This window comes from Suillus plorans, assembly GCF_016647745.1.
Source record: "Suillus plorans strain S12 chromosome Unknown HD556scaffold_23, whole genome shotgun sequence".
NCBI lineage: Eukaryota > Fungi > Basidiomycota > Agaricomycetes > Boletales > Suillaceae > Suillus > Suillus plorans.
This window is the reverse complement of record NW_024537407.1, coordinates 50,589-69,512: the sequence shown is the minus strand read 5'-3', so window position 1 is coordinate 69,512 and position 18,924 is coordinate 50,589. Positions and strand designations below refer to the sequence as shown.

Below are 18,924 nucleotides of genomic sequence, written 5' to 3'. Positions count from 1 at the left end.
GGCGGATACTGTGGAGACAGAAGTGTCAGCTCTTCGCCCACCATCACAGTTGCCAGCGGCTGTCCTCGACCAGGATCTTGACGCACTTACACTCGTTGATGTAGTGCTCTATGTGCTCTTGATGCAGATATGCATGGGTAGCAGGCGGTTCGCAACGGCATACGACAGAGCATATCTAGTCTTTAGAATCATGGAGAAAGCAAAGTTTACTTCATTTGCAGATGAAATCAGCCGAGAAGTGGAGAAGGCTTTCAAGGTCTGCAAATGTTCGGAGGATGAAGTGTCTTTCGCAGAAGGTGTTAGTTTCGCTCCTTTACTCTCTTCGATTTCCAACGAGTCGTCCTCTCAACTCTTCCAATTCATGATACCTTGCATGAGCAGACTGGGCGCGGTGATGTCTGGAGGTGAAGGGATTTTGGAAGAGCTCCAAGATGAAGTCGCCGTAGTGAGCTTTCTTGCACGTGCGTCAAGCAGCTCTGGAGTGTGGCATGCGCTCTTGTGTACCAGCCCAAAGGCCCCCGAAATCTTGTCAAGGCTATTCAAGGAAGACACCCCAACAGATAAGTTTGTTATGGATCTCACGCGGTTCATGTATGAGCGCGCTTCGCCGTCAGATTTCTCTTCTGGTTTTCATATGGCATATTCATTACGAGGAGTATGCGGCATGGCTGGGCCGACCACCAATCCTGTTAGTCTGAGCTATTACCTGTTAACGGCATCTATAATTCGATGTCTCGGTCGCACAATGCTGGGGTCCCTGCCAGAACCGTACTCTTCGCAGCCGCGCGAGAGGCCCAAGGCCCGGCTCCTTTACAAGATGCCAGAAGAGCATTCAGAGTTACTTTTCTCGAATATGAAGATGATACTGTGGAAATTGCTCCCGGGATATGAGCCGTCGCCGGGAGGGAGTACTCTGGACCAAACCCTCCTAAAGTGGATAGACGAGATGGCCATCGTCGGTGGTCTTGTGTGGTTGGGGAAACATAGGAGGAATTTTTTGGACTACTTTCTGGATGGGTTTCCGCAGGGTATGAATTTCAAGTTGTTTGAAGATGAAGAAGTCACTGGGAGTATCTGAATCAACTTGTTCGAATCGATCTTGTATAGTGTTCGAGTTCGCTTACTGAGACGTATCAGTTGTAGATATTTTTATTGCAAATGAGGACTCAGTACTCATTGAGCAGTGATGATTGCAGGAACTTCAAAAGGCTATGCATGGCAGCCAAAGCATGACGATCACACTGGCAGTAACCTTGTACACGACATGCACAAGCTCATTCAAGGTCCATCCAACTCAAATAAATTAGAACCCGTTCTGCCGTGGCTTTCGAAACGTATAAGTCACAAGTTGATAGAACATACTGATACAAATGACTAGGTAAACATTCGACAGCGCCTGAAGAAGTCTCAATACAAATATGTTGTATGAAACGCACTACATTGTAAAGACAAGCTTAGGCCTTCTCGAAGCCTTTGGGCATGATGGCACCCGGTGCTGGGTCATTTGTGGCTCTGAAATCTTGAGCCATTTCATAGAAGGTTAGCCACTGGACGTCATCGTGAGTATTGATCCATTCAATAAAACTCTCCTGTGACCGCCGATGAGTTGGAGAACAAGGAGGAGGTCGAGTGAAATATACCAGCATCAGAAGTACGTGTGGACGACTGTCAAAGACCGAGGTCAGAACACTCAAATGATGGTAAGAAGTGGAGACTGACCCGCTAACGTCCGGGTGGATGCTAATGGGAAATACAAAATCCTTCTCTTCTCTGTTCGCTATAAATCAACAGGGGGCTGAAACTAAGCAATCTTATCCTTACCTATACAGGTAAGTGAATGTATCTTTCCAAAGCTGTTCGACAGCTTGGGCGCTGACCTGATAGATGCATGAATAGACGTGAGAAGGATTTTAAACGTGTTGGCATACCCAGCCATGAGAGTTTGAGCTTGATTTAATGAACCTAGACTAGTGTTAGCATGTTGCTTTTGTGCACGACTTGCGTCCTACATCATGGGGGGAAGATCGTCAAGGTACCTTGACACACGTATAATCAGCATCAAATAAGCGCACATTGGCGATGTATTTGACGGACCAGTTAGCCGGAATCTCAACGACCCCAGTTTCTTTGCCCCTTTGCAGCGGCTTCATCCACGTGTGAGCTTTCGCCTGATAATCAATATTTGTCCATGTATCTTCGTCACGAAGATAATACATTTGCGAACTGAAAGAATGTAAGTCTGAGTACTTCACGACTGGTATGCCGACTCACTCGTGGCACATATTGGAGTGGTCTGTTTTAAAAAGTGTTAGTACCTTGCTTGAAACGAGTAGTGATATAGTGACCATATTCAATGCCCTTTTCCAGTAACAACGCCGTTCCCTCCTTACTGGTTTCCCACCAAGGGGCGACGCTGCCCTTCGGAGGAACACCATGATTGAAATCCGTAAGAAGCTTGAAGGTGTGGTCCAAAATGTCTCGCTGTTGTTCCAGAGTCATAGTAACAGGATTCTTTGAAAACATTCAGTTCTTTGCCCAATATTGATATCATTACCACTTACCTCATGGGAGTATCCATGAAGACCTCTGCACATGAGATGAGAAAGATATAGATCTCCTCACTCAAGGAAGCTTACATTTCATGACCGGCATCTCGAACTGCCTCCATCTGCTTCGGAAATGTCTCCAAGCTATGACCTACATATGCTATCCGTCAGTTCCTTGTGTCTTTGGAGCATTTAACTTGGGACCAACCAGGAATGAACCAGGTTGTTTTGATCTTGTACTTATCAAACAGCTTTAGAAGGCGAGGCACTCCAACTTCTCCCGCGTACATTCCCTGCGCTGATTTAAGCTCATAATCACATAGCGTCAATGCGAGCATACCCGAGAGATGTCCAATGGCGAATCTTCTCCTCCATAGGACCCAAGCCTGCATCATGATCACCGTTGCTAACTCTTATTATCTACGAATGAAAAACCACGTACCAGCCAGCCACAGCGTCAACATCTACGCCGAATCCAACGAAAATTTTTCTAGTCATAGATGCGGGTTATCGCTGAAAGGCCAGATGGTATTGACAGGGAGTCGTTCAGGGTGAGAACTGCAGTGCGGCGCTATATATACGAAGAACATATAACAAACCACATGACCCCAATGACAGGCTATTATTGCCCGGGGAAGACTGCTCGCAGGCGTTTTAAGATAAGCCTTTCCAGACCTCGATACAATGATGGGTGCCTCCACTCTACTCTAGAGTACTAGTGGCATGTTAGAAGATAACCCGATGTCAAACAGACCAAATAGTGATAGGAGGAAGATAATCGTTGAATCTTCCGATCTTTGTTATGATGTGGTGCATGAAACGTCACAAGATCCAGAAACATCATGACGGTCACATGATGTAAAAGACCGAAACACTCAAGATAATCGACTCTTCTGCCGTAGCTTGAAGCTTGAGTACTAGTCGCGTGTGGTTGTTTGCAAAGAACGACGTGGTCACAAGACTAGATTTTGCTTGGGGATGCAATGATTTCGTTGCTTGTATACTGTAAGTGCGGCCAAGAGTCCCAAGACGCTCTCAACTTCCGGTGTGTCTGGATTCCCTACTAGAGTCAAATGCTGATTGGCACGCACTTGAGCTAAGAGTAGGAGCGGGCTGACGAAATTTCTTGAGTTGGTGGTTTCTATGAAAATATGGGGATAGTGCTTACTCTAGTTCGTTGTCGACAATGTGTTCCGTAGAAGTTGCACCGTGCCGATCTCAGACTCTGGGTAGACCAGGTGAACGGGAGAGATAGTTGGACGAGTGCAAGACAATATCACGCATATACGTGCATGGGCGCCCACTTCCATGGTCTTCAGGTCTTGATTCATATGAATCATGCTAGCATACTAGCGGAGAGTCATGATTCTCGTTAGGGCTCCGTGAAAAACTACCCACGGAGTTAACGACGAGTTTTTAACTCACCCCCACCCTCGAGGGGTTTTTGACACGAGTTAAAAACTAGTTTTTGACCAGTTTTTGACAGACTCAAAAAATGCGTTTTTTTAGGTCATTTTGACATTTTTTCGCTACGGTAATGCAAATGCCCACTGTACAGGCCCTCCCGGAGGCGTTGGAACTGTGCTATCCTGTAGTTGAGGTGTCCTGCTTGCCCCTTCCACCGGCTTCTCTGATAGTAAGTCCAACAATCGAGGAGCATCAAGATGAGCATCCTCGCTACCCACAAGTACTCTCGTATCACAAGACCAGTACATTGGATCACGCTCAATCTCCGGGTCCTCGCTCTCCTCCAACCAATTGTCCTCCGAGTCTGAATTAGAGTCCTGCGGCTCCGGGTTAGCCTCTGCTTGCGACTCGGAGTTGTCGTGTTTCCTTTTCTGACCATTGCTATCGAGATCGACATCGAAAAGAGTACTTTCCAGGTCACGAAACTTAACTGTTGGTTTTGAGGGAGGCCTTTTGGTCTACGGGACATCTTGAAACTCGAATGGACACGGTGCCGACTCATCCTTCCGGCCTCTGGGTGCAAATGTGACCTCGAGCACATTATTCAGTGCGGCTTCGGTACTGCCATAGAGTTCGACCCTCTCCGGATCTGGAGCATAGTGCTCAAAATTATATTTGGAGTTTCCGAGGGGGATACTATGTGGAAGTTGTGCGAGTGCCTTTCGGAGGTGGCTCAACTGTGCGTTGTTGCGCCCAATGTCCTCGAAGAAGCTCATCAAGGTAAATTTTTGTTGTAATCATTGAGCCGATTCAGCCGAACGCTCAATTGGACGGTAGTTGACAGATTGTCGGTCATATCTTAACGATTTTTCGGTGAATTCGGATGTTCGGATGGAGAATTCGATAGGCTATGTTCCCGAGATCATATACATATATATTTTAGTTTTTGACACCCCAATATCAACCCCGAGTTATCGACTCGTTAAAAACATGTTAAAAACCTGTCAAAAACTCCAACGTCAAAAACTAGGTAGTTTTTCACGGAGCCCTAATTCTCGTACCTAGCCGAAGAGTTTTCGCAAAAGGTTTCACGGTTCTAGCCGGCCCGGGTCAGCCGCAACCTCATTGGGATCATCGTGCTCCCTTGTTTCCTGAGGACATCCAGGAAACGGCCAGTCTGGGGCCAAAGTCTGGGGCGGAGTCTGGGGTCAAAGTCTGGGGCTGCGGCTGACGCGTGCGGAGCTTAATTCTGAGTTCCAATTATATCTGGTCACGTTTGCAATACCAGTGTGACCCGTCCATTGTGAGTTGTGACCCGCCCTTTGTGACCTCTTGCAGGCCGCACTGCACTTGGTGACATCAATGATCAGTACTCAGTACTCCCAGTGAGAATCAGCTGTGCTCGAATAGGGCTGAATGTGTTGAAATGTGCGTTTGAGAGACAGCGCACATACTCGCGCATTTCGCTCGATATCCGGACTGACAGCATATTTTCTATAAGACGGGGCAGTGCCCCATGTGCTCTATTGTGCTTCTTTTATATTGCGCACATTTAGGCGCATTCACGCACACTCGCGCTGTCCTCCCAGAATGTGCTTAAATAGTGTCAAATATGCTTTGATTGCTTAGTAGGTATTATGCGGAATACAATCGGTATACGAAAGCAGCTGAAAAATAGTGAAACCGATGCGAAACAGGTGGAGTATACCTCGAAAGTACGTTGAGAGCCGAGCATAAACGAAATAGACGACAGCCTGAGAGCGGATCGCAAACATCGAGAGCCAAGCAGAAAGGATGTAGACAGCAGAGCAGATCGAAAACATGTTGAGAGTAGACAGCGGAGGAGATCGAAAATGGGAAGCAGAAAACACAGCAACGAAGGTGCGGCAGACACTGGTAGCAGAATCAAGACACGTTGAGGAAGCACAAGTGTTGGGACAGTGGATTGACGATCATAATTTTGACTGGTTTTGGTGCGGAGAAGCACGAACATAGCATGCTAACTGCATGTGGTGAGTAGATTGGCGGGTGTGTCGGCAGCCGCTAGCCATCTACGACGGGCACACTAGTACTGGCAGGAGGCACGATGATGGCGGGTGGCTTTGGAATTGTCACAAAGCAAACACGTGACAAAAACAATTCAAACTCAGCCCGGGTCAGCCGTGTTTGCCGAACGCCCCAGACTCTGGCCCCAGACTCCGCCCCAGACTTTGGCCCCAGACTGGCCAGATCTCTGACATTCACTGTTTCCTTGTCTTTACCGTTACAGGCTTACAGCTTCTGGTTCGTCGCTTGTGCTGCATCTCGACCACCTCCTGCGTCGCTTGTTATTTCAGATCGAGAGCTTGCAGGTGACGGGCGTCTGTTGTGTCAGTACCCTTCGTATGTTTTTTTTTGCGTGTCACAGTGTATGTTGATCTTCGTTCAAGAGCGTTCTGTTCACCAAATCAAGCTACTGCTCTTACTATGTATTTTCACGTCATCAACCTTGTTATGTATCAAGCCGAAACCAAAATATAACTCACCGACTCGGTTACTTTCCTACTCGCAATCGCGACCACGCCGTGATCGACACATCCGCACAAGCCCGTTGAACATGTAAAGTTTGAATCTGAATCGTTAACCCTGTTATTACCTTCAAACGCTGTCATTTCATTCCATGACTCTGTCATGCTGTCGTCCAAAGGTGTAGTTCATGCATCACTCCGATCTTTCTGCTAACGTACATTTATACTTTTTGAATGTCAATACCGCTGCCGCGGAGACTATCTTGAGCGACTGACTCCACGGCTAGGGACATTAACTTGACATTCATGAGATAAGTATACGAAGAATAATGTACAGGTTCTTTCGAAGATACCCATTCGTGGTCTGTCGTGCGATGCTGATAAATAGATATTCAGAGGAAGTAAAACACCTGTAACAGCATGCCTCGCACCGGTCAGCGCTTAACTAGAATGTTCGGTGCTAGGACCGCTCGCGTTCTAGACTTGGACATGCACGTTTCTGCGGCATCACATTGTTTTGATATCGTGAGTGTTATTGACCACTTGGCAGCTGGCAGCGATGTGCGCCGACGCTTGGTGCTCAACTGTGGTCGCAACGTGTTTTGATTGTTCCACAGCGCACATCTCCACAATCTTCCCCCGTCGTGATTGACAGTGGCTAGTCGCCATGATTACCCTGTGGGTGTTTTCAGACAATCCACAAATTGACGCTCCACAACTCATTGATATTATTTAAAGCATGCTGTGGTCCTACCAGGGAATTCTTAAATTCGCGCGTCGAACTTCTCCCTTCTCCTCGTTCTTATCTGTTGGGCATGGTCACTCAAAAGTCGATCGCTCAATCTTCTTCTTCCGAACCTCATTCCAGCGCCCCCGTCATAATGTCTACCGTGGTCGATCCTGGCATCGAGAATCCTCCCTCAGAGCTCCCCAATCTTCAATACCCTTCTGCCTCGGAGCCGGCCGACCCTCCAGCACCTCCTCACGCCTTCACCTTCACGCACTCCGGCCCAGCAGAGGTGGTCCAAACTACACCAGTGTCATGCACGTATGGCCCCTTTCGTGTTTGGGGCATGTTGGGCGAGGGCACGTACGGCGTGGCGATGGGAGCTGAAGACATAGTGTCGAATCGCTTATTGTGTCTCAAGGTCTTTCAAAAGCACCATCTTGAGCGCAAATCCAGGAAAGCTGTTCTTCTGAACGAACTCGAAGCGTTCAAGCGTCTTTCATGCGCATTGCCGTGTCCCGCTGCTGATTTCCTCATGGGGCTTGAAATGTCGTTTCAAACAAAGGATCAGATATGTTTTGTAATGGTACGTCCTCCTCCCTCCTCCCCTGCGACCCGTTTCAGTCATCTGACTCCATCTGATGTCTCTAGGACCTGATGGCGAGCGACCTGTATAATTATCTGCAACGTTATCCTTCGTACTGCGTCCGCAATGCTCGCAGGTGGGGTGCGCAAATGGTAAGCAGTCATCTGTCCTGGTCTTCGACGACTCACGTCTCATCCGACTTCGAAGACCCTTGGGATCAACGCCCTGCACGAGATAGGGATCATCCACCGGGACATCAAAACCGAAAACATCCTGATCGACGTTCGAAAGAACGTGCGCATCATCGACTTTGGCGTGAGTTATGTAAACAAAGACGAAGGACCCCTGGACCGACAGCAGAATTATTCTTCGGAACCGGTGGGAACGCCACACATCATGGCACCGGAGGTCCTGCGCAACGGATCTGACCGCCGTCCTTCGAAGTACGGAGCACCCGCAGACTGGTGGTCGTTAGGTTGCGTCCTCTACGAGCTTGTGTCGAAGGAGCACGAGGTACGTTTCGAGTCTTCCTTCGCTGCTATCTTACTGATATCATGTCGTTAGTCGCTCTTCGTTACACAGAACGACGTATTTTCCTATGTTTCTTGGTGCTCCAGCCGCGACAGAGCATCCAAACGGTTCCCTGCCTTTGAAGAATTGAAGGAAAATCTCGCGGATTTGATCTCTGGAGTAAGCTTTTGTCTTGTTCGTTTTCCGGCACCATCACTCATCTTCACCGCGGTAGCTGCTGCAACCCGACCCGTCATCGCGGTTTGGGTTCGCTGAAGTCGTAAATCATAGATCGTTTGTGTCCAAATCCGGCAGGTCAGAATTCACCGACGCACACTCTCGCGGTGAGTTGAATCTGATTTATCTTTGAACATCATGCTAAAAACTGATTGCAGCGCTTGACCGCGAAGAATTTCCATCTTCGCTGCCAGACTTGCGATGTGGTCGAGAGATCAACGCAGCAGAGACCTGGGTTCGCCAACCTTACTGGGAGAAATCGCACGTTCCGAATGTGGACTGGGTCAAGCCGGCACCTTTCTCTCCGTCCTTATGATGGCCCTTCAGTCCAGTAGATGTTTATAGCTTCACTGTTCACTGTCACTACGTCTTCCTTCCTTTTTCAAGTTGTTACAAATGATCTTATGTAAAATACATCTTTTACTGTACGTTCCATATATCCCAGGACCCAGGCGGTAGTGGAATCAGCATGGGTATTCAAAGGTTTGAGTTTATAGTTGTAGCTGATTTCAGCAGATTGAATACGCCACGGTGCTACTCAAAGCGCGCCATCCGAACGTTGCCAACGTGCTAAAGGAAGGTCTCCGCACCAACATTCTCTCCTTCTCTTTGAACCCAAATTTCTATGGTCACGAAGCGAGGCTCCTCCCACATAATCGACCCGATGCGAAGACTGCACTTGGGTTCATGGTCTTCTTGATCTAGCTTACCCTGCGTGCTCAAGAGTCACCGAAGAAAATGGGTACGCCAGGAATCTCGCACAAGAGACTTGTGGTATAGACATGAAATTGAAATTGAATTCGAGGGGCTCCCCCTTGACAATAATCCTCATTGGGAACAGCTACCATCAAATATATTCTCCTCGCCAACGATCCGAGAACAAGACCATCGATTGGAGTTTTCCGGGTACAAATTCAACCACTCCCATCGAGCGTTACTGTGTTATTAATGGATTCTAGGAAAGATGGCTTACTCCGTTCCACGTCACACCGACAGTTCACTCGGAGCCGCGGTGTAATTTAACCTGTACCTAACCAGACATGCAGACTTGAGTTCACAGGAATTTTTTCTCCCGGGAGAGGGGTGATGGTACTTCCGCTCCATCGATACCGTCACTTCAGCAATACGAAGGTTTGTGATAAATGTCCGCCCAACTCAACCAGGATCGTGGGGGTATGCCTCTTGTTTCTCTGTCGGGAATACAGCTGGGGGAAAAGTTACAAGGTATATAGTATGAGAAGTCGAATTCTAACTTTCCGAGCGTAGTTGAGTCAGCTTGAAGTGGTCGATATCATCCGATCTGTATGTACAGACTCGTCGTAGGCCTTAATGCGAGACATTGACAGCGCTCGATCGGACGATGTCGACTCGCTGCACTCCTGCCTGGTGTGACGTCTGCAGGTGCCTTCGCTCCGTCAGAGTCCAACATTCAAATATTCATGTTTTATCGGATTCAAACTGTATTATCAGATTTGAATTACAGTCCTGGAGTCCCGCCAGGTCGTGAGTTCTGTCGTTGATCAGGCACAACCACCGGTTGGCAGTTCTGCCAACAACTGATTCTCGGTGTATCCCTTGTTAATATCCGGTCGTTACAGTGGTGGGCGCTCACAAGTTGGCTCGACTCACCTCCTTAACCAATGAACCATTGTCTCCATCGTTACCTACTTCAAATGTCATCGAGAAGCAGTGCGTGGTGGTGTCGACGGTGATGTCCGAGTCGCCGCTGTCTAGAGGTGGTGGACTCCAGAGTGCCCTGTGCACGCATGAGGCCCATGGACTTGGCATAAGTTTTGTGCCTCACTAGTGTGAACTTTTGCCATGAAGTTGTGTGAGCCACCGGCAGCGGCCAGTTATTAAGTGCTTGCGGACGGTCCCATAACGGGTACCCATCCCCGACCACGGTTCACAATGACTTGGACACGTGCTAGCACTCGTATAGCAGCCCGCTGGCCTCTCGATCGATGGATAAATAAATTTAGTATGGAGGCTGGCTCTGTCCACAGTGTCGGGTGTATACATCGATCACTTGGCAGGGGGCTGACATGGACATGTCAACTGGTTGGGTCATTAATACAGCTGCCGGTCTGACGTACGTGGTACAAAAACCTACTTCCGCGAGTTATTACGATCCTTCACCCACCACAGGCTTGTATCGGCTCCCTTGCACTTCGCCAGTCGCTCCTTTGCTATTTGCTGAGTCTTCCGGGTCGTCTTCACCATAATCTTTCAGTAAGTCGCATTGTGTTCATTATTGTTGTACTTAAGTGATGCCAATCGCCACCGTCGCGTTTTTTTTGTCAACCTCCAGTTTAAAGCACACTCCTTTCACATAAACAACATGTTTGCGGCCCTCGCGTTGACCATTTTGGCCTCATCTGCTGCTCTATTCGCACATGCCGATCCAGATCCCACCAATCCTGGACCTGGAGATGTCTTCATCGAGGGCCAGGCCTGTTCCATGAGCTGGAACCCGGATACCACTGGCATGTGGAAGACTATGATCATTCAGTTGAAGACCGGAGACAACTTCGACATGGTCAACTTGACCAGTCCGTTCATATACTCTGTCATAAGATACTGACCTCAACTGTTCATAGCGGTCGCCACTGTTGACGGAACGGACGCGACGAAAAATTCATTCTCTTATCCTTGTCCTCAGGTGGGTGGTGTCTCGCTCCACCCTTACACGCATCGTAATCGTGTTTATCCCCCCAGGTCACACCCCACTCGCCTATCTACTTCTACCAGTTCTCTACTCCAACTTCCCCCAATGGCAGTGTCTGGACTGGGCGATTCACGATTACTGACGCCGTAACCGACATCGTCCCCGCAACTGAAAGCACTCAACCCGACGGGTCTGCCATTCCTTGGGGTACCGGTTCGCTCGTCAATTCGACTTCAACCACCACCGTTGGTACCACGAGCCCCGTGTCAGCTACAGCCAGCGCAATTGGAACACCGAGTGCCACTTCTTCCGTAAGTAACGCTTCAAATAATGCCAGTTTCACTGGCAGCAGAACAGACTCACCCAGCAGTACTATTTAGAACTCTAGCGTTAGTGCTAAAACTGCCAGTGCATCTCCAACTCCGACGCCGTCCTCTGGTTCGCAAGCAACTGGCGGTGGACTCCGCTTAGCCGCGGAAAGCATTGGCTGGAAGACTGCTTTAACCCTGGGCGTCTCGGCACTGGGCTTCACTTTGATGCTTTAGATTCATGACCTCACGATTAGTACAGACCCCACTTCATGTTACCACAGCATGCCGGATACTCTCTACTCGCGAATTCTCCCAGTCATTTATCTCACTGTACCTTTTTCAACTCTTGGGTCTCCGGCGTGTGTATGCCCAACAGGGCAAATATATTGTTAATTTAACTGGGTCGTTTCTCTGTCGGTATCCCATTTTTCGTATTTATACCACAGACAATACTACCTTATTGCTAAATTATAGCGATGCTCCAGATGCCTTGCTGTGATCTTCAAGCCAGTGGTGATCCAGTTTGATTGCATGGTACTGATTACCTGTTAGTTCCAGGAATACTTCACCACTGAACCCAATGAGTATGTGGTGTTTACTCGCTGCCGAGAAAAAACCGCGTGCATCCACGGTCCAACGGAGCAAGGCGAAAGTCACCAGGGCCGAATTCGAATAATCATATCATTACATCATCATTAGTAGCGGTGATGGTAACGCACAGGTCTAAAGGCCTTAGGCCTTATCTCTCGTGTCCGAACTAGGCCCCGAGTCGGAGCATTCCCTGATAAATATATAAACTCAGGTCTTGTGGAATCGTTCGACTGGTACTCTACCGCCAGAATCGACATTAGTACTGTATTCAACGCGACGTGTCACGTAATAAATCTTCTACAGCAGCTATGTCAGACTCTGTTGCTTCAAACTCCAGCTCCCTATGCACGTATATGAAGGACCATCCTCGTACACTGGTTGCATATGTCAAATATTTCGGGAAAGTTCAGGACAATGTGGTCAGTGCTGAGATGTCTGGCATCGACTCAAAGGTCAGTCTACATAGGACGATGGATTTCGTGTGCTTAACTGGCATCGACGAATGTACCCAGGGCATGACACTTTTATACAAGCTCCAGTCTGGAGTCTCAAATACGGTTCGGGTACCATTCAAACCGTCGCTTCCAGGATACGATGGTGCCAAACCCCGCCTTTTGAGTATGAAGACAGAGGCGCTTGATGGTCTTGGTATGGTACGTGTTCGCAAACAATATTTCTTTCAATCTGTCTTGTGTCTGATGCATACGCGTCCACTTTAGCTCAAAGTTCCCAAGTTGACCACATTCCGGTTCCCTCCCAAAGCTATCATGACGCCATTCATTTTCCTCGCGTACTTTTATCTTCTTGCACCACCACCCCCTGGCACGACATTGTTCTCTATCCCTGCCGCCACCGTGGATACATTCTTCTCCCCAGCAAACGCGATTAAAAGCTTCACTGGTTTCGGTTTTGCTGCTCAGACTCTTGCTACGATACTCGGTGTTATCCACACGGCTGAAGGGCTGTATACCTTGTCACTTTGTAGGCGTTCTGTAAAAGGCTTGGCAGTGACGGTGAGTTTGTCTGACAAGTCTTCGAGTCTTGCGCTTACAGTCTATGTTCAGGCTGTTTACGTGGGCTGTTCTATGTTGTTCGGCGTTCACATATGGAAAGACCTCAAGATACGCATTCAGGAGAAGCGTACTGAGGCTGCGACGAAGTTTGAATAATTGACATGGATGCTATGTGCAACTCTGGCCGAAATATATGTCAAAATGTTGAACTGCGATCCGCGGAGTATCAAGCTGTATGTTATAGATCAGTTTTAGGCTCAAGCATTTGAAATTTGGTTGCTTGGTGGATATGTTTTTCTTGATTATAAGGTACTGATCTGACCCTACGTCAATTTCATATCAGTAGAGTCGTACTGCACAGCTCGACTTGAAGTACATAAATTGTTTGTGATAGTAAGTAAGAACTACTAGGTGCACGGCCGGTCAGATTTTCGAATTCAATACAACTACAGTTTCCAAATATGGATATGTGAACTCGTTCTTTGCAAAGAACACGCGCGACTCAAGCTTCAAGGTACGGCAGAAGAGTCAATTGTCTTGAGTGTTTCGATCTTCTACAATGTGTGAGGTTTCAGGCGAACTTTCGGACCACAGATAGGAAGATCCAACGATTATCATCCTTCTATCTGTTTGACACCGGGCTGCCTTCTCACACGTCCGAGTCACTAGCACTCTGGAGTAGAGTGGAAGCACGCATCGCTGTATCGACATCTAGCAAGGCTTATCTTTAAACGCCTGCGAGCCAGCCTTCCCCAGGCAATAATAGCCTGGGGTCATGTGGTTTGTTATACGTTCTTCGTATATGATATAGCGCCGCATTGCAGTTCTCACCATGTTTCGGACTGAATGACTCACCACATAGAGTACTACATCAACGAATGTAAGTGCGTCAACGGCCTGGTCGAGGACAGCCGCTGGCGACTGTAATGATGGGCGAAGAACTGACACTTCTGTTTCCACAGTATCCGTCAGTCGCGCAATGAGCGGAACGAGAAGTCCGCTCTGAAGGAAATTGGCTGGCAAACTCCGGAACGCACGCACGGTGCGGAGCATACTCCTCCTTGACAGAAAGGTCAAAGAGCCTGTCTTGACTAATAGAACGGAATTGAACTTCAATGCATCGGGAATAACTTCGGAACGGCCGGCTACATACCTTAACCTGGTAGCATTCATGCGCCCACTTAATATGTTTTCATTTCTTCCTAAATTACCCGTACGTTTAAAGAACGTGCTACATCTTCCAAACATCGATACTGATCGGTGATGTGAGCCACTTGTTTTTCTCTCGTTTCATACTGAGCTAGAATCTACTCTCTACTAGCTCTCTCTCTCACTGCGTGCGCTCGCCTGTCATGACGACAATGAAAACCGACGTCCCTAAAGTAAGATGTTGCATGGTGGATGACTCCCCCTCGCGTCACTGATCAACGGCAATTTCGAGCGCCTGGAACGAGTCGAGAACACCTGGAATCGCTACTACTGGAAATGTAAACAATGCGACAACACTGATAACCCATCAGGTGCTCGAGGCCAGGGTCGTGAACAACCTACAAAACTATATCAAGCGCTTCACAAATGCACCTGTCCCTCTACGCCAAGCAGCGTGCCTATTTGTTATCGTAGGAAAAGACGGGAATCTGCTTCTGGAAGTTCTACTGCCACCGCCATTTCAATCAAGAGATGAAAAGTTTCGCGAAACCTGGACGGATATGTTGATCACTCCTTGAATAATGAACAAAATAACTCGGCTGCAAATGCAAAGCTGCTCCGGTGTGTCATGTCATCCCGAGTTTTGAGAGTCAAACCTAATTTCTAAATCTTGAAATTGGCCTCTCACTCGTGCCAATATTCCATTCCGTGTCGGTGACGATGTGTTTCTCCACGAGTGACGAGCTACGCAAGTAAGTAGGCAAGTCGCTATACATAAGAGCTAGCACGTTCAAGTCACTAGTTCATGATTCAAATTTCAAAAGCTATGACGGTGTAAAATAATCTTCGAGTGATCCTGCACAAGTTCCGATGATATTCAGCAATCGCAGTAAGCGACAAGATCTAGCCGTGAAGACTCGATGACGAAAGGGTATAGATCAAATCGATTACTATGCATGGTGGAGTTTTGATATTAGCCAAACCAGGGCCAACAGCTGACGCGTGTAGCAATATATCGTCTTACAGTCCATCACTGAGGCTCCATATTATGCGTCATAGGCATGAATCTTTGAAGATGAATCACGACACGATAACTGAATATACATGAAAACGTACCTCTGCCGCTAATTTTGTCCACTCCGTCAAAGACCTAAGGTACTCGTCTTTGCCCTCATCCACCGGTATGTCTGGGGACCATACAGTCAAGGAAGAAAACCTTGAGACCGGGGTTAGTCTCCGAATCTCAACACGTGAGCCGTCATGATCTGCATCCACCGCATCGTCTTCATCTATGTCCATCTGTCGGCTGCATGTTCGTGTTGCTCGACCCTTGCCTCTTGTTTGAGCTATTGTTTCAACCATCCCAGTGTCATCACCCTGACTCTTTGCATCACCGCTTGGTGCGCTAAGGACCATGCCACCGTATCCTTGTGGCAGGTCCACGGTACGACCGTGTACCTGCCTCCCTCTGAATGCTGCAATAAAGCTATTGCTAATGCCAACTTCTACTGGGGGCGTCGCAGGTGGCGCGCGAGCTACTTCACTTGATGAGCTGGCTTGAGTCCCAGAATCAGCGTCGACTACCATAGCGCCCACTCTTGCAGGACATGTCTGTAAATCCTCCTCTAATGGAGTAGACTGTGATTCGGCAATTGTGGTTATGGAGCATTGAGACTCTTCAGCAACGAGGGTGTTCTGGCTGTTGTCTGTAGACAGCTGTGTTTCGTTGGACGTGTTCTGTGTAATGGAAAGGTGCGGGATAGAAAGCGAGGGCTTGACGCGAAAGTACGTAGATATTGGTGCGGGCCCTGAGTGAGAGATGTGGAATGGCATGAGATTGGGCGCGCATTCTGGAAGGTCGAGAGTAACTGGTGATATTTCCATACTAGTGGTGCTGGTTGATCAGAAGCGCTTTCATCACAAATTCAATGGATAATTTATTTGGCCATCTACGCTCGTCGACAGTCACGTGATGCTACTACATACTGTGATGTACCGCCAAATGAATCAGTACCGTCAAATGAATCATTTCATGCATAACACTAACACAACACAACCTTATGACTAGTAAAGCACTATTATCTACCCCCACATATATGTACCATCACCTGCATGAATTTTGACTAACTTTGGACGAGAAAAAATTATGACATGTTCCAATTACCACTGACGACACACCCTATTTTGGGCAATTTGAAAATTGTGCCTTAAAGTACGCCATCATCAACATTCAAAAACTCTTCGAAGATAGCTGGAATACGTAGGAGTACCTTCTAGGTATCTACTACATTAAGATTTATTGTGATTCATGAAGTGTAGCAACTCTGGCAAGCAAAATGGTTGGGGAATATTATATAGTGATGGACAGGTCCGGTTCGGTCCAGTTCTCAGGCAAATTCTGAGAACCACGAACCTGACCATAGGTTCGGTTCTCCCAGTGAGCAGAACCAAGGACTGGACCATCGGTTCGGTCCAATAATGGTCTGGTTCTGGTTCAGCAAGGGTTCGAACCGAGAACCGAACCATCCAAAATAATAAAAATTTCATCAAGAAAAATCATATAAATGAAACATGCCTGACAACAGAAGTACTAATACTAAATGCTACTAGACCAGTTCACCATCCTCGTCATCTGTGTTGTCATGGAGTGCAGCAATCAACGAATCCAGATGTTGCTCGGCATCACTAGCGGCAGAGATGTGGCCATTGCGGTATGCACTCTTCAACAGTTGCAAGTTCTCGAATACATCCTTGTTGAGACGGTTCCGTCGTTTGGTTCCTGTTAGTCCACCGCTTGAAAAGGCACGCTCCGATGCTGTGCTACTACCCTGGATGGCTAAATAATCTCGGGCCATGCGTGAAAGTGTCGGATATTGTGACTGATGGTGCTGTATGAAGTTGATGTAAATGAACTTGCAATGATGAGAAAAAAAGACTTACACCCCACCAACCCACAACATCCTCTGTCTGCTCGAGAGGACTCCGGAGGTATGCAGTAAGTTCAGCACGAGGCCTAAGCTGGGTGCGATCAGATGCTTGACGTGCTTGTACAGCAGCAAGGACCCAGGAACGGCCATATTGGGCTTGCCCAGGTGGTGCTTGTTCGATGTTTGCATCCACAGGAGCTGAGACGAGGGCAATAGTATAGTACTCGTCAAACTATCGAAACATGTCAGCAAATATTGGCTTCAATGGTCAACAAATATTAAACATACCACTTGTTCGAGATCTTTGAGACCGATTTTGAAGGATTCCGTATCCCACTGATGCTCGGAATAGGCAACCTTGACATTAGGATCGAGTGCTAGACAAATAAAGTATGCGTTAGTAGCTTTTGTTTTGTCATACCACTTTGCAACATTGTTCAATCCCTTGAGAATAGCGTCGCGGACTTGTGAGAATCGAGGAAGGGCTGCCATATTTTCCCAGGACTTCTGCAAAAACTCGAGGACTGGAATTGTCCGCCAGACGGAAGGATCGGACGAACTGGAAAACGTTTGCGTGGCGCTTGCTGGTTCCTGTGCAAATATTAGTAATAAGTACAGCTGGTAGAACTAGATACACATACCTGAAGAACTTCGTGGACCAATTTCAATTTCTCCCAGTCCTTTTTGTCAAGACGAAAGTCCGCATAACATTTGCCTTTGAGGCCAGGGACTTCCTCGCTGTCATCCGCGAGCTCGACAAAAAGATTGACACCCTATAAAGAACAATGAGCTCATGGACATGCAACATATGAGAGACGTACCTTTTGAAGTAACAACATGCGGGTGATAAAACTGTGCATGGATGCCCACCGAGTCCGTATCCATTGTGTAAGCTCCAGAACAGGGACATCTGCTTGTTTACATGACTGTGCAAAGAATGCGCGGGCCTGAGGTGATGCACGGATCTATAATCAATAGTTAGTAGAATATAAAAGTTGTCAGACGGAAGTCAACGAACCTGTTTCACAAGCGCAAGAGCCTTACCAATCAAGTCACCGACTCCGAATTCGTCATCCTCGTCATCATCCTCTTCACATTCATCCGCTCCCTCATAATCAATCCCATCCAAACTGACATCTAAAGCATCGAAATCGATATCCGAGCGTTTAACTGCCGCCTTGATTTTCTTTAGAAGTTTGCGGCTGGATGTTGGTGAGACGGCCATGAGAAAATGTCCAGCAGCAAGGTTGATAGTGTGTTCCATGCATCTGGTATTGAGTGAGTGATGAATGCACCAAATGACGAGGCAAAATCATACCTGATGTGACCTTCTACTGGATCCCACCTCTGCACATCAGACTCGGACTTCTTGTTGGTGTTGATAGTGTCGGCGAACACCATGAGACATGTGTCGTTACTGGCAGCGTTATCACACGAGAACCAACCAACCTTTTTGCGAAGACCATAGCGGTCAACAGTTCGTGTGAGCAAGTTGGCCATATTGGCTCCTGAATGCCGTCCTTCCATTGGAGCAAAGGCAAGTTGTTCAGTTTGGAGTTTCCAGGCGTTCGGACGTTCAGGTGGTGCATGTATATAATGGCCAGTTACCGAAAGAAAAGGGTCACCAGGATCCGAAGTCCAAGCATCAAAGGTGAACGAGACTTTGCCAGGTATATCCTGCACCACAGCATCAGTACGAGTCAGGGCTCATGAAATAATACAAGTACATACCTTGAGAATTTCCT

General features: G+C 47.7%; 8 protein-coding genes across 8 annotated transcripts; 3 read left to right on the top strand and 5 right to left on the bottom strand.

Annotated features, from left to right (window-relative positions):
- Positions 1-1,416: 1,416 nt before the first annotated feature.
- On the bottom strand, positions 1,417-3,498 carry HD556DRAFT_388991 (carbohydrate esterase family 4 protein). Its single transcript, XM_041310465.1, has 13 exons — positions 2,989-3,498; positions 2,887-2,932; positions 2,755-2,839; positions 2,637-2,697; positions 2,562-2,586; positions 2,346-2,511; positions 2,272-2,293; positions 2,095-2,223; positions 2,010-2,036; positions 1,929-1,962; positions 1,822-1,877; positions 1,720-1,770; positions 1,417-1,665 (listed from the first exon to the last, which is right to left on the bottom strand). The coding sequence occupies exons 1-13, from the start codon at positions 3,042-3,044 to the stop codon at positions 1,455-1,457; spliced, it is 969 nt and encodes a 322-aa protein (XP_041160987.1). The 5' UTR covers positions 3,045-3,498; the 3' UTR covers positions 1,417-1,454.
- Positions 3,499-4,327: 829 nt separating this feature from the next.
- HD556DRAFT_1365586 (uncharacterized protein) lies at positions 4,328-4,885 on the bottom strand. The gene has a single exon (XM_041302774.1). The coding sequence runs from the start codon at positions 4,727-4,729 to the stop codon at positions 4,472-4,474; it is 258 nt and encodes an 85-aa protein (XP_041160986.1). The 5' UTR covers positions 4,730-4,885; the 3' UTR covers positions 4,328-4,471.
- A 666-nt stretch (positions 4,886-5,551) lies between these two features.
- HD556DRAFT_1365584 (uncharacterized protein) lies at positions 5,552-6,083 on the bottom strand. The gene has a single exon (XM_041302773.1). It carries the CDS (start codon positions 5,944-5,946, stop codon positions 5,560-5,562), a length of 387 nt encoding a protein of 128 aa, XP_041160985.1. The 5' UTR covers positions 5,947-6,083; the 3' UTR covers positions 5,552-5,559.
- A 1,639-nt stretch (positions 6,084-7,722) lies between these two features.
- On the top strand, positions 7,723-8,653 carry HD556DRAFT_1235970 (kinase-like domain-containing protein; the record flags this gene model as incomplete). The annotated part of the gene is made up of 5 exons (XM_041297790.1): positions 7,723-7,773; positions 7,839-7,925; positions 7,981-8,286; positions 8,338-8,463; positions 8,519-8,653. The coding sequence occupies 5 exons, from the start codon at positions 7,723-7,725 to the stop codon at positions 8,651-8,653; spliced, it is 705 nt and encodes a 234-aa protein (XP_041160984.1).
- A 2,009-nt stretch (positions 8,654-10,662) lies between these two features.
- HD556DRAFT_388896 (uncharacterized protein) lies at positions 10,663-11,657 on the top strand. The gene is made up of 5 exons (XM_041310464.1): positions 10,663-10,752; positions 10,832-11,072; positions 11,121-11,182; positions 11,239-11,499; positions 11,559-11,657. The coding sequence occupies exons 2-5, from the start codon at positions 10,862-10,864 to the stop codon at positions 11,574-11,576; spliced, it is 552 nt and encodes a 183-aa protein (XP_041160983.1). The 5' UTR covers positions 10,663-10,752; positions 10,832-10,861; the 3' UTR covers positions 11,577-11,657.
- A 496-nt stretch (positions 11,658-12,153) lies between these two features.
- HD556DRAFT_1526788 (uncharacterized protein) lies at positions 12,154-13,563 on the top strand. Its single transcript, XM_041309319.1, has 4 exons — positions 12,154-12,542; positions 12,603-12,743; positions 12,810-13,103; positions 13,155-13,563. The coding sequence occupies exons 1-4, from the start codon at positions 12,399-12,401 to the stop codon at positions 13,257-13,259; spliced, it is 684 nt and encodes a 227-aa protein (XP_041160982.1). The 5' UTR covers positions 12,154-12,398; the 3' UTR covers positions 13,260-13,563.
- Positions 13,564-13,742: 179 nt separating this feature from the next.
- On the bottom strand, positions 13,743-14,563 carry HD556DRAFT_388836 (uncharacterized protein). Its single transcript, XM_041310463.1, has one exon. The coding sequence runs from the start codon at positions 14,349-14,351 to the stop codon at positions 13,815-13,817; it is 537 nt and encodes a 178-aa protein (XP_041160981.1). The 5' UTR covers positions 14,352-14,563; the 3' UTR covers positions 13,743-13,814.
- A 412-nt stretch (positions 14,564-14,975) lies between these two features.
- Positions 14,976-16,163, bottom strand: HD556DRAFT_1365556 (ribonuclease H2, subunit C). The gene is made up of 2 exons (XM_041302772.1): positions 15,369-16,163; positions 14,976-15,319 (listed from the first exon to the last, which is right to left on the bottom strand). Exons 1-2 carry the CDS (start codon positions 16,134-16,136, stop codon positions 15,299-15,301), a joined length of 789 nt encoding a protein of 262 aa, XP_041160980.1. The 5' UTR covers positions 16,137-16,163; the 3' UTR covers positions 14,976-15,298.
- Positions 16,164-18,924: the final 2,761 nt, after the last annotated feature.